Here is a 13578-nt window from a genome sequence, read left to right as displayed (position 1 = left end):
GGCCTCGGGGAGCTGCGGCGTGCGGCTGTGAGCGTGCTGCTCCCCCAGCCAGGGAGGAGAGCCGGCAGGCTCGGTGCGAGGCCGGCGCTGGCACGAGCAAACTCCTCTCCCCTCTGCGGCGGTAGGAATCTGACTTTCCTTTTGCTGTTTGAGCTCTGCGCTCGGGTGCCTTGAGAGCCGACAGGCTGGAGAAGGGGAACGTGCTGTTTCACCCTCAAAGCCCGTGTTTTCACCAGTCGAAGGGCTAGGGCAGCGGCTGGCTTTACGCTGTTGCCTTCCCTTCCCCTGCCGGGTTGACGGTTGAGACAAGGGAAGCACCCACCTGACTGGGTCCCTGGGAATCTCCCCAGGCGATCCCCTGGGTGCTGGGGCCACTAGAGGGCACCCACCAGTTGCCCAGACCCAGGGACAGGGACCCTAGGGTGCAGCATCCCTCCTGCTGCAGCCACTCCCGGCGCTGCCAGGGCCTGCTTCCCTGGGACGGGACCTGGCTTGAAAAGTGACGCACAAGGACAGGAGCAAGTGGCATGAGAGGGCTCAGTGACCGCAGCCAAGCCTGGGTCCCGGCTGGTCCGCGTGGCCGGGGGGGCAACGCTGTATCTCAGGGCAGCTCGCACGGGGGCTTCGGGCTCCGCAGGTGGGAGAGGTTCTGCGGGGTCAGCAGGGTGGGTTTCTCTGTCCGAAATGTTGTCTGCTGCAGTGAACTCCTCCTGAGGTCTGGGGCAGGGTGCCGACGCTTTCTGTAACAAAGGCTATGCGAGGTCAGGAGAAAAAAATGAGCACGCCAGCTATTGTGTGTCCAGTGCTGCCTGTTGGCGTTAAGTTATCTGAAATGGGAAGGAGCATCTCTGTGAGGCCGGAAGAGCTGTGCTGGCTGGATCTCCTGGAAGAGTGCCCATCAGGAAGTGTTTGTGCTGATATTTAAATGGCCACTCTCTTAAAACCAGGGAGGGATGTTTTGCTTCCAGAGAAGTTGGGTGGTTGCCTGCAGCCCTGGGAACCGGCTACTCCCGACTGTGCTTTTACTGAAGCTTCTAGAGCTTTCTCATCTGCGTAGGCAAAATCTCACTTGAGTTTTGTTGTCATGCACCTGCTTTGGTTTTAATTAAAGCTTGGCTACTAAAGCACAACTTCCCAGTCCCAGAGTACAGGGAAAGTGTTTGTAAACACTGGCATTAAGTCTTGTTTTAACAATCCCCAGGCCTCTCGCGAGTCCTGGAGCCGAGTTAACAGACAGGTTGATTTAGCAGCTCTCGATGCCGCGCTGCCCAGGGAGGCCTCGGCACACCGCACAGCCTGGGCAGCTCTTCGGGAGGGAGCTGCTGCGCCTCTGGGCAGCGCCGGTGCCTTGGCAGCTCACGCCGGCTCAGCCGGGTTGATGAGCCGTTGCCGCTCCAGCCGGACAAGCCCCGCTGCTCAGCGCAGGGTCTGTGCTGCTCGCCCTGGGATCTGAGCGCGCGGTCCTTGCACGGCTGCAGCTTTGTAGCTGCTGCTGCTCTTTTACCGGAGCGCGTCCCTGCACACGTGATGAGGCCAGCACGGCGCGTGCTGGTTTTCTCGCAGAGGAAGTGGGCTCTGCGAAGCCGCAGGAGCCGAGCGGGGCTCCCCAGCCACCGCACCCTTCCCCGCCTCGCAGCATCTCAGCACAGGCAGCCTCTGCAATTCAAGTGCCCGGGATGCGCAGAGAGCTTTAGCAGCTGAGCAGGATGGAGTCCTTTCCCTTCTCAGTGCTGTGCCGACGGTCCTTGTCCTGTCAGTGGCCAAGTTCCCTGGAGTTCATTCCACAAATCCCACCTTGCTGAAGGCAAGGGCAGTGCCCCAGCTCATGCAACCCTTGGTGCCAACTTATCCTCAAAAAATCCTCAGGGAAAACACGCCCCAGGCGGAACCTGGACCTGCTGGAGGGCGTGGGCAGGCGTGGCAAAGCCAAGCAGTCAGCAGTTCCTCGTGCTAGCATGGACACTGCCTCTGCGCAGAGGCCAAGCTGAGAGCATCGGCAGTTGGTCCCGCGCAGGATCCACACGCTGCTCTGATGGAGGCAACTGGGTAGAAATTGGAGAGTTTGTTCCAGGGAGCGTTTGGTCTCGGGCTCCTCGGCTTTGAAGCAGTTGTCAATGATACGAGTGTTGGCTCAGCCAAGAGATCTGCTGAGAAGAGCCCGAATCTGCTGGAAAGCTTGAATCCAGTGGTGCCTCTGAAACCACAGGCATGGCTCAAAATCTTACCCCGTGGGAATGGGAGCCATTCCCACAACGGCTGAGGGTGGTGATGCTTCCTCCCGCTTCGGCTTCGCTGCACAGGCTGGGAGGGGATCCCTGTTCTCCCTTTGCCTCCTGCTCTTCTGGAAGAGCCTCTGCCTGAAGAATGAAGTAACCCAGAGGAGATGCCAAGCGGCGGTGGGTTTTGTGACGGTTGTCGGATGCAGCAGGACCGACTCTGCTGTCCCAGCAGCACTGTGAGATGGCTCTTCCCCACCCACAGGTCTGGGTTCCTCCTGTGGTCCTGGGCAGGAAAAATTGCCAGCCAAGCTGGAGAGAGACTGGCCGGCGGGGAGGTTGCAGCAGCAGCAGTGATGGTGAGGAGGGGAATAAAACGGGGTCCAGCTGGGACCAGGCGGAGCGGCTGCTCAGGGGCCAGCAGGGTTTAAGGAGCATTTCCTCACCTGACGGAGGAGAAAGGGAGCAGCTACAAAGGAGGCGGCTGGGACCTCCAAAGCAAGGTCCTCTGCGTCGCTGTCAACCTTGTGCAGCTCTCCCAGTGCAATTCCTTTCTCTGTTCCCCCACAGCCCCTATCCCTACTCCTTCTTCCCTCCGACCTTCCCCCACATCCCTCCCTCTTTCCTCTCTTCATTCAGCCAATACCCTCCGAAATAAAACAAAAAACCTGTTTGAAGCATAACTCTGCCGTTTGGTGACCTGTGGTTTAAGTGGTGAGTCGTGCGTGGGCTGGCTGCCGGCGTGTGCTGACGCAGCACTTCGCCCCCGGCCTCCCTCGGCACGCTGCCACAACCGTCAGGGCTCGGTGCTGCCGCGCTTTGCCGGACTGCAGAGCCTCTTGCCACGCTGCTGGCGTCTGACGGAGCCACCAGCCCTGGCTGCTGACTGCGCAGCCCGGCTGCGGTGTTCTCGTTCCCTGGTGTTGCAAAAACTGTGCTTGAACAGATGTAAAAAACCTAAATTTTTGGCTTGTGAATTTGACCTGTTCTTGCTGTTAGAGCATCAGGAAACGTCAGCGTCTCTGGAGGTGCACGCGCAGCACCGCGGCGGGGTACGAAACCCCCCTCTGCCTTAGGGACAGTATTAGGTGACAGCCTGCGCGGGACAGAGATGCTGTGTTCAAGCATAAAGAAAACGTAGAGAGAAGGTTGGGTTTTCCGGGTTTCGGTAATCCTTGTCTGCATGCTTGAGTGAAAAACATTTTACGGCAGGATGGTTACTGTGAGGACCTGGCGGGTCTTGGCTGGGCCTGGATGGTACTGGGCATTGCCTGGCCCAGGGGGACGTTTGCTGGCGTATCAGAAAACCCTTGATTTCAAAATTATCAAAAAATTACCAAACCCCTTGATTTCCTGAAGTCCCTGTGAGTACGGGAATGCAAACGCTTCATTCCTGCACCTTCCGTCCCGTTTCTGCGCCTGTGAGTGGATGTAGGGGAGTCCGGCACTGGGAGCTGCCCGCCTCTGCCCCCACGCCCCCCGAAGCTGCTCGGGCTCCAGCGCTCAGGGGCGAGGCAGTGCCACCGCAGAGGGGGTCGGACCCCCTTCTCTCGGGTGGTGCTGCGCCCTCAAAGCACCGTGCAAACAGCGGTGCGTTATGTTTGCTGCTGGTGTGTAAGAAGAGCCCTTCCCTCTCCCTCTGAGGAGGTTTGGTGAGCTGCCCGGGGTGGAGGGATGGGGTGGTGCAGGCTGCGGCCCTGGGGCAGCGAGCTCAGCCCCGCTCCCGGGGAGCCCGGCTCGGCTCGGTGTCACGCGAGCACCCTTGTCCCGCGCTGGGCACGTTTTTACCAGTGTTTCATGCGTGTCTATGCGGTCGTGTGCCGACTCCTGCCGAGTGCAGCCCGTTCCTTTGCACCATGTCTGAACCCCCGGTGTCACCGGGGACCACGGCCGCGGTTGCCCTCCCCGACGTGGCGGCAGCATGGGAGGTGGCTGTCCCGGCTGGCACCTCTCCCCCCTCCAGCAGCCTTTCTGCTGCTCTCGGTCTGCTGCGCACGCGTGGGCTTTCCCTCCCAGAGCTTCCTGCTGCAAGCGACCGGTGGGGCCACGTCACGGCCACATCCTGCAGAGCCACCTGCGCCGAGCCCTCCTGTCGCCCCGTCCCCGCTCGTGCCCGGCCTCCTGGTGTTGGCAGAGCGGCCCTCCCGCAGCACGCTGGCATCGTCTGCGGTCTCGGCACTGGCCGGGGTACTGGGCTCGAGGACTCACCTTGCACAGGCTTCCTCTGCCCCGCTGACCCTTTTCCCGTGCCTCAGTTTCCCCTTTTAGCAAGAGGGCTGCCTGCACCTGTAGCAGCAGATGTGGGGATGCCCGTCCCTGCCCGCACGTGCTGGTTTGCAGCAGACGCCCGAGCAGCCGGGAGGTGCAGGGGATGGAGAAGGGCCGTGCTCGCGTCTGCGTCCCCGGCGCCTGCGGGGACCTGCGCCTCTTGCCGTGTTCTCCCTCCCCAGCGTGCAAGAGGGAGGTGCGAAGGAGGCTGCCGCGCGTTCGCCTGGGCTCCGCGAGCACGAGGGGCTGATCCCCTCCCTGCTCGCAGGGCTTGCACGTAGCAGCCTGCACATCCGTGGGGAAGCTCCTGCTGCCCCGGCTGGGCAGGTTCCTCCGGCTGTGCCGCGCAGGCAGAGCCGCGGCCGTGTCCCCGCAGACGGGGTGTGGAGCGAGCCCAGCCGGCAGCGGCTGAGGGAGCTGCTCCGGTGCAGCCAACTGGACCCAGTGGCAGGGGGGAGACGGGAAGGCTCTCGGCTCCGAGCTGCCCGGCCATGGCGAACGAGGAGGAACACCCGTCGGCTCTCTCGGATAACCAGGTAAAGGCGTGTGCGTGCGGGAAACCTTCTGCAGAGACCTGGGAAAGCCGCTGCCAAATGCTGCAGACCCTGTTCAGGCCTCCTCCGCGGGCCCTGGCCGAGGGGGCTTCCCTCACGCCGGAGATGGGGGGCAGCGCTCCGGGGGTGCTGCAAAAGGCACCCACGGCCGCCAGCAAAGGGGTCCAGCCGCCCGGCCCAGAGCTTTGCAGGCTTGCGCTCGCTGGGCCCTGAGCAGCGTTTCCCGGGGCGGCTGCTCCTGCTCCGCCGTCTCTGCGTGACTCACCGGGCCCTGGGAGCCGTCCGGCTCCGGCAGTCTCGCCGGTTCCTCCTCCGCAGCCCCACGCTGCGCTGCCTGGGACCCACGCTCAGCAGCGCGGCCCGGAGCGGGACGCGGCTCCTCCGCGCTCCCCAGCCCCGGGCGAGGGAAACCCAGACGCAAGCTCGGGAGGACGCAGCAGGGCATCCCCCTCGCGCAGCCACCGCCGAGGGGCCCGGCCCATGCAGCAGCACTGCGGGGCTGGCAAGGAACCGGCCGCTGGCCCCTCCGCTTTGCCCACCACCAGCGAAGGGATCCAGCCCCCGGGCACAGCCTCTCGGGGAAGACGCCTCTTTTGCCTCGGCTCTGCCCTCTCCGCGGTGACACGCAGGCACCAGGCATCTGCTGCTGCTTCGGCCGGGGGTGCCGGAGGGAGCGAGTCTGGCCCTGCCTGGGGCTCCGTGCCCTCCCGCGCCGTGGGGCGGCCGAGGCTCCGGCTGTGGCCCCGCCGCAGGACGCCTGAGCCCGCGCTCCTCTCAATCGCTCTCCCTCAGGTCTTCGTGCTGACGTGCATCTACCTGCCGGCCTCGCTGCTGAGGTGGGTCCTGCCCCCTGGCCCTTCGGCCGCGGCCGGGCCCTGCGGTGCTGGGGGGAGGCAGCGGCCGTAGCCCTGCCTGCACGTGGCCTCTTGTCTTACCCGCAGCCCGCTCGGTCCCCGAACCTGGGGCGTGGGGATCTGGCCTCGCACCATCCCGGGTCTCTGCCCCGTCCCATTGCCTTTACAAAGGGGACCCCCCGCCCCCCCATACCTGTGCCAGCCCCTGCCCGTCTCGGGAGAGGCTGAGTACAGGATCCCTGCCGGGACGGGTTCAGCGGGAAGCCACCGCGCTGAGGCACCAGCAGCTCTGCTCCGCCGGGACGTTAACCACCAGCCCCGTCTCTTCCAGCCTCCTGGGCAGTGGATCGGTCCTCGCTGTCGCCTCCCGGCAGAGGCGATGCTGCCACATCCAGGTGAGTGCTGCCGGCTCCCAGGGACACAGGGACGGGTTTTGGCCCCAGCTAAGCCCGAGACAGAGCTGGGCCAGTACCGTTGCGGCAGAGCTTAATGCACAGTGGGACTGGAGCGGGGCAGGAGATGCGGGACACCGGCACCAGCCTCCCCTGAGAGTAGCCGGTCCCAGCTCTGCTCCTGGCCAGCCTGGGGAGGGACGTGGCCACGACAGCTCTGCAGAGCCAGGGAGAGGCTGCCGTGGCCGGGGCGATGCCGCCAGCCAGAGCTAACGCTGTGTCCCGTCCCCCCAGCTTCGCCCCCTTTTCCTCCTCGCCCTGGCAGATTTCCTGGCCGCCGCTGTGCTGCTGAGCACAGCCACCATCCAGCTGCTGCCAGCCCCGCTCTTCATCCCAGCGTACGCTGCCTGCCCCTACGGACTGATGCTGGCCACGGTAAGGGGGTCAGCTCGCACCACAGCCCACACCAGAGCTGAGACCTGGCTGCGGGCTGGAGCGTCCCTGGGGAGCTCCTTGGGTGGGGAACTCTTTCTCCTACTGAGAAATGGCTCCTGTTCCCTCTGTCACTCTCCTGAGCCACCAAGGCTGGTTCCTTGGGGAAACGTGCCCAGCGTTTCTCCCCAGCCCCAGTCAGGCAAGCGCCGCGTCCCCCCCGCAGTGTCCCACTCACCCCCGCCGTGCCCGGCCGCCAGCTCTGGGATGGTGAACCCGAATGCAGCAGCTCACATGCGCCAGAGCAAAGCAGAGCACGGCTCTCCCCGGTGCAGACGTGCTCTCCCCGGTGCAGACGTGCTCTCCCCGGTGCAGACGTGCTCTCCCCGGTGCAGACGTGTTCTCCCCGGTGCAGATGTGCTCTCCCCGGTGCAGACGTGTTCTCCCCGGTGCAGACGTGCTCTCCCCGGTGCAGACGTGCTCTCCCCGGTGCAGACGTGTTCTCCCCGGTGCAGATGTGCTCTCCCCGGTGCAGACGTGCTCTCCCCGGTGCAGACGTGCTCTCCCATTCATGCCCAAACTCACCTAGCGTCTGCGGCTCCGCCGGCTCCTCTCTGCCCTGCCTGGTGCACGGACCCCGCAGCGGGCAGTGCCGCTTCCCTCCTGCCCCCAGGCTCATTCTGCTGGCGCCAGGGCCTTTGCCTCAGCCACGCATGGGGACAGGGACCAGGAGGGGCTCAGCACGGCGGGGCCAGCTTTGCTCCGCTTTGCACATATCAGCCTGCCTGGTTGCGTAGCGCACAGGGCAACCATCACCGTGGTCGCAGGCCTGCTGACAGGGCACAGGGGCAGGGCCCTGTTCGTGTCACCTAGAGCCCAGCACGGACAGATGGACCCGGCTGGTCAGTGTTGCCTGCAGCCGCCTGCCCTGATAAAGCCGCCGGCCAGAGAGGCCACCCGGTGCCCCTCCGCGGGGTGGGCGCGGGGACAGCACGCGGCCGTTTGCCGCGTGTCTCAGAGAGCTGCTCCCTTGTCGCGCGGCTGCTCCTGGCGCAGCTCTGCGGGGGGGACGGCGGGAGCAGGGTGCGGAGCACGAGGAGGGAAGGGGGAAGATGCCTTCGGGGCGCTGGGCTCAGCAGGATCCCGCTCTCCCTCTCCTCTCCCAGACCTTCTACGCGGTCTCGTTCCTGATGGTTGTTGTCTACGCGTACGAAGCCTACCGCACCGTCCACGGCTGGAGAGCCCGGCACGTGGCAGCTCTGCAGGTCGGTGGCCCCCAGCCGTGGAGCAGCCGAGTGTCGCCCTTCCCACACACGGCCACTCCGGCCCCGCGAGGACCCGGGGAGCCGCGGGGGGATCCGAGGGGAGCCCCTTTCCCTGGGCATTAGTGGCTTCCCCTGCACCCTGCATCCCAGCAGAGTGGGGCTGGAGCCTCAAGCTGCTGCGGGACCTGCAGCCCCGGGTCACCGGTGGTTTCGTCTCTGCAGGAGAGGAGCGGGTGCCTGGAGAGCGCGTGGCAGGGGCTGCCCTACGTCCTGGCCTGGTAGGTGCCAGCCGCCGGCCCCGGCCCCCTCTCCACCCCGAGCAGGGCTGCAGCACAGCGCCTGCCCTCCCGGCTCTGCCCAGCACGGGACGGACACGCTCACCTTCACCTCTGCCTGCAAGGCTGGTGCCGGCGCTTACGCTCCTGGGACAGCTGATCGCCCGCGGCACCTCCCTCACCGACGTCGCACCCAGACCCATCGAGCCCGTCGTGCCGTGGCGAGGAAACCGCTCCCACGAGACCTACAGCCTTTACTGCTCCAGGTACAGGCTGTCCTGCCACCCTGCCCAGGAGCCCCCCAACCTTCCCAGTGGGCTTGGGCACGCCGCCCCTGCAGCCCCTGCAAGAGGTGAAGGCTTGGGGGTGGGGGAAGAAGTCAAAAAATGTGCCAGGGCCGATGCTGGGGCATTAGGGGACCGCCACCAGCATCCTCTGTCCTTTCAGCTGCCTGCTCCTCATCCACCGTGCCCAGGATATCTGCTACAAGGTGAGCGCGGGTGGGTGTCCGCCCGTCCCACCCCACCCCACCCCACCCCACCCCACCCCACGTTCCCTTTCCCCACCTAGCAGACACCGCTGCCCAACGCTGCCGAGGGCGGGTGGCTCAGAAGGGCACCGGGAAGGCAGCGGGCCTGCGGAGCGTGGGCAGATGCTGCCAGAGGGACGGGGCAGGGGTGTCCCTGCTCGAGCAGAGGCAGAGGGGCAGCTCCCAGCTCCGGCAGTGCCCCGGCACTGGCTGCTCCCACGCCGTGGGGCTGGTGGCACGGCTCAGCCCTGCCCCTGTGGAAGGAGCCGCTCGGGACAGGGCTGGCCCGTGGCCCCGCTGATTTCCCGTTGCCTCTCAGTACGTAGGTAGGAAGGACGTGGGCCTGGAGGGGAAAATCATCTTCTTCTTGTACCTGCTGCTGGTGCTCAGCTGCTGCACGGTAAGCCAGCGGCCCAGCGCGGCGCAGCGGGGCGAGCACAGGGTCCGGCCGCGGCAGCCAGCGCGCCCCGGCTGACGCCGCTCCCCGCCACCCAGCTCCTGTACCGCAGGGTGAAGCTCTGGTGCCGGAGGAATGCCGGGGCGCCCTTGCTGACCCTGGAGAAGGACGGCTTTGCGGGCAGGAGCGTCCGCAGCGTCAGCAAAGTCTCTCACTACTTCCAGCTGGTTTTCCTGCTCTGCTGGATGCCAGGCAAGTCAGAGTGGGGATGCCCCGCAGCTCCGCAGCCCTGGCAGACAAAAGCCGCCGCAACTCCTGCGCCAGCCCCTTTATTCCGGGGCTGAGATTGCACCCAGGTCCAAGACAAGAGGCTCAGACTGAATAACTGCAAAGCCTCCGGGTGTCGGTAGGACCCCGTGGCTGGGCAGCCCCGATCACCGCTGTTGAGTCCGACCAGCGGCTGGTTTAGCCCACCCTGCTCCTACAATGACAGGATTTTCCAGTGGCATTTCCTGAGCTGGAGGGTGGATCGTGTTTGATGGACCTGCTTTTTAGCAATAGCTCATCCCTTTGGAGGCCCATTTACACTTTCAGCCCTACAGCAACCTGTGGCAATGAGTCCCCAAGGTCCTCGGGCAGGCAGCGCGTTGGGAAGGACCTTGTTGTACTGCTGTAGGAAAACAACAAGGGAACGAGAGAGGAACAAAAACCCAGGGAAAAAAAAACAGTGATACAACCGCTCCCCACCCGCCGACCAATGCCCAGCCCGTCCCTGAGCAGTGATCGCTGCCCCCGGCCAACTCCCCCCAGTTTCTATAGGGAGCGTGACGTCCTGTGGTATGGAATAGCCCTCTGGGCAGTTTGGCCGTGCCCCCTCCCAGTTTCTCGTGCCCCTGGCAGAGCAGGGGAAGCTGAAAAGTCCTTGACCAGCGTAAACTCCACTTAGCAACAACCAAAACATCAGCGTGTTATCAATATTATTCTCATCCTAAAATCCAAAACAAGCACTAGACCAGCTACTAGGAAGAAAATTAACTCTATCCCAGCCGAAACCAGGCCATGTACACCTACGTGCTTGTCCTACATAGACCCCTGTGCCGTGGGAAATGGGCTGTGACGGGGAAGGGCATTTGCCGCTTGGAGAGGGAAACTCCAGATGAAGCATTATCAGAGAGAGGGAGACCAAGGAGTGTCCTTTTGTCTTCCATCTGCAGCCTTCCTCCTCACCCTCCTCTCCTTCACCAGCATCAAACCTGCCTCGGTCTTTGTCCTCTACGTTGCTACAGTAAGTAAAAACCCCTTTCCTGGGCTCCAGAGCTGGGACATTTGTTCCCATCAGACGTGCGAGTGGTGATGGGGTGGGGGGCTCCCCTGACACGGGGGGGCTGTGAGAGCTGTGCTGCCACCGTGCCGCAGCAGCGGGGCTGCGGGAGCCGGGCGAGGGGAGCGGGAGCGCACCGGCCCCCACCGACCAGAGCGACGCCTCCCCGGGCAGGGTGGGCCTTGCGGGTGCTGCCAGCCCGCGCTGGTGACGCCCGAGCGGGTGCCACCCGGGATGGGCGCAGGGCAAAGGCGCCGGGGTGCTGGTGGCAGCCCTGCTCCCAGCCCGGCTCTGCCAGGGCTCTTCCCCCTGGTTTGGTGGTCGGTGTTGCGCTCCTCAGCTCTGCCCAGGTGTTTCCCTTGTCCTAGTCGACCACGCCAAGAGGAAGGCCACCTCCTGCGTCCCTGTGTCACCCTGCCTGTGCACCCACGCGGGCTGATCCCACGTGGCTCCTCTCGGGCGTGCAGAGGGCAGTGGGGTTTGCAGCGCTCCTGCGGCGCAGGCGGCCCAGGGGCAGGTAAAGGCAGCGCCCGCTGCCCTCTCTCTCGCAGGCCTTGACCGTCTCCCTCCAGGGCTTCCTGCACAGCGTGGTCTACGGCTGGCTGAGGCAAAACTTCCGTCAGGAGGCGGCGGGCAAGAGACCCTCCCTGCAGCACCACCGGGGCCTCAAGGCTTTCTACGACGAGTCCCTGGGGGCCGTTCCCTAGGTTGCCACCTCGTCCCGGTGCCTCCGGGCTGCCCCAAGCCTCGGCAGGGTTTGCACGTCCCCGGCAGCTCCCCGCAGCCCGTCGGTAGCCAGGCAGGATCTCTCTGGACTTGGCCCTTCGTGCCTGGAAAGGTTCGAGCAAGGCGCAGGCAGCGCCGGGCAGGTTTCCGACAGCAGTGGGGGCTGCAGTGGCTCTGCCCCGGTGGGAAGCCCCCCCGTAGCCCTCGCTGCTGGAGGCAGCCCGACTTCCCACCGCCTGCACCCCGCAGACAGCAAAACCACGAGCAGTCGCTGCAGAGGAGATGGAGCACGGGAGATGGGACAGGAGCTCTCTGGAAGAAGGATGCCCCTGTTCGCACCACGAACGACTCGGCTGTTGGCAGCAGCAGGGCTCTGCAGGCTCACGAGCATTCAGGTGCCGTGGGAGGAGGCTGGTGGCACGCAGACCATTTGGCAATCCCTAGACCTCCCAGGAACTGAACATCGACTGCGACTACCCCAGGGAAGGTGGCAGTTCTTTCTGTTTTGTTTGGTCTTGTTTCAGTGTTACGCTTTCTGCCAGAGAGCAATCCAAATTCCTCCGCAGGGCTCGGGAGAAGGTGCTTACAAATAAAGGTCTTATGGTTGAGGTGCTCCTGGGCCTTGCTGCTGTTAGATAAGTAACAGAAACAGGCAGCGAGCCAGGCGGCTCATGCCTCCTTCCTGCCTCGGAGGAAGGTTCCTGGCCAAGGCCACATCAACGGAGATGAAGAAGCCACGGCTGGGGATGATTCTGCCCCTACAGCCTCCTGCCAGGCCCCAGCTTCTCCACCATCAAGTTAAAATCAGCCCAAACGCTTGCTCAGACCTCGTCTACTTCTGAGGCTGCTCAAGCACCATCGCCCGTGCAAAGACAAACCCTCGGGGGGGGATGTCGGTGGGGCCACGCTCCCCCCACGCTCCATCAGCTGGCACAGACACGTAAAGAGCATTGGGGGCCCTCAGGCCCAGGGAAAAAAGCTCAGGGCAAGAGCCAGGAGCGCCGTCGAAAGCTGCTGAGGCTGGGGGTGGGGACGGCGCTGAGGTGGGCTCGAGCACCCATGAGCAGCGGGGTGTGACAGCCCACCAGGGCTGCGGTGGGGTGACGGGGCGGGGGGGGGACCACGGGGGAGCGACCGCACAGGGGAGGTGGGAGCACGGCCCGAGCGGGCGCTGGCTTGGCAGTGGCTCCTTCCAGTGCATCTGCTGGCGGTATCCCATCGGCCACCCAGACCCATGCTGTTTGGTGGTCACTGGGCCTCCTGGGCCACCAGAAAGGGAGGTGAGGAGCAGGGTGAGGACTCAGAGTCATTTAAGAGCTGGTTATTACCAGCAGCACAACGCAGATGTTGCTGGGGGAGGACAGGGACAAGGTCCTGGCTCTTAACAGAGGCGCATGAAGCAGGACTTAGAGCAGGGCAGAAAAGCCTGTTAGAGGACAAGGGGGGTAGAGAGAAAAATGGCTGGTGCGTAGAAGCCTAGGTAGGAAAGTGAAAAGGCTAATAATGGGTAGATTTGCAGGGAATAGGGTCTGACCTCCCTGGGAGGAATGCACAGCTAAAAATACGCAGTCACGAGGAGCAACACCTGGAGGAGGATGTTTGGGCTGTTGAGGAACAGCTACAAGACGACGGGAAGAGGAGCCAGCGGCTGCTGAGCGCTGCACAAGATAAGGGCGCGTGCTCACGCACCGACCCAGCTCGGGGCCGAACAACCTGTATTGGTACAGAAGAAGACGCAGCAAGGAAGACAAACGATTCGTTCGGTGTCAGGGCGGGACAGCGCACCCGCGTAGGACGCGAGGGATGAATCACGGCCAGACAGTACAACCCGCTGTTTGCTTCGGCGTGACACGAGTCACAAGGCTGTGAGGTGGCGAGCACCCAGGGCTTCCTCCTGCGGGCACCAGGTGAGCGCCAGGAGTGTTTGTGGCATGACCCTCTCCCACATGGTTGTTGGGAGAGAAAATAATTGGGTTGAGACTTGCTAGGAGAAACAGGAACAAACCCACTGCTAGGGCTGCAGGGGTGGCAAAGGCTCTGCAAGTCGAAATGGGAGCCAACGGGTGGGGGAGCGGGGGCGGAGGTGCACAGCGATGGGGAGGACAAGTTGGGTCGACCTCGGATCCCACTCCAGGAGATTCCCAGAGGAAAGGAAGGGCTGGAAAAGAGTAAAGAGGTTGGGGGAGCAGAAGAGAGACAAACCACAAGGCTATGAAAACAAGGGGGACCCTCCCCATCTCTTCAGTAGTGCCGCGTTTCTGTGAAAATACTGTTGGAGAAGCGTGGGGCAGGCCCACAGCCAGCGCCGCAGGTTGGGCACCATCGGGGCATGCAGCGGCAGGGCCACAA

At 64.0% G+C, this 13578-nt stretch overlaps 1 protein-coding gene across 1 annotated transcript; it reads left to right on the top strand.

Moving 5' to 3' along the window:
* Positions 1-4056: 4056 nt before the first annotated feature.
* LOC142404530 (uncharacterized) lies at positions 4057-9651 on the top strand. The gene is made up of 11 exons (XM_075491493.1): positions 4057-5020; positions 5831-5874; positions 6224-6287; positions 6579-6719; positions 7883-7981; positions 8204-8259; positions 8382-8522; positions 8704-8746; positions 9105-9185; positions 9281-9434; positions 9593-9651. Exons 1-11 carry the CDS (start codon positions 4976-4978, stop codon positions 9649-9651), a joined length of 927 nt encoding a protein of 308 aa, XP_075347608.1. The 5' UTR covers positions 4057-4975.
* The last annotated feature ends 3927 nt before the right edge of the window (positions 9652-13578 follow it).

Source organism: Mycteria americana, chromosome 1 (genome assembly GCF_035582795.1).
Source record: "Mycteria americana isolate JAX WOST 10 ecotype Jacksonville Zoo and Gardens chromosome 1, USCA_MyAme_1.0, whole genome shotgun sequence".
Classification (NCBI taxonomy): Eukaryota; Metazoa; Chordata; class Aves; order Ciconiiformes; family Ciconiidae; genus Mycteria; species Mycteria americana.
Note: the sequence above shows the minus strand (reverse complement) of the source record. Positions and strands in the feature narration are given on the sequence as shown.

Bases quoted from the DNA above. Each gene is read 5' to 3' on its own strand.
- LOC142404530 (XM_075491493.1), top strand. From the start codon at position 4,976: ATGGCGAACGAGGAGGAACACCCGTCGGCTCTCTCGGATAACCAG. The intron at 7,982-8,203 runs GTCGGTGGCCCC...TCGTCTCTGCAG, and splicing joins GGCACGTGGCAGCTCTGCAG to GAGAGGAGCGGGTGCCTGGA. The intron at 9,435-9,592 runs GCAAGTCAGAGT...GGGTGTCGGTAG, and splicing joins CCTGCTCTGCTGGATGCCAG to GACCCCGTGGCTGGGCAGCC.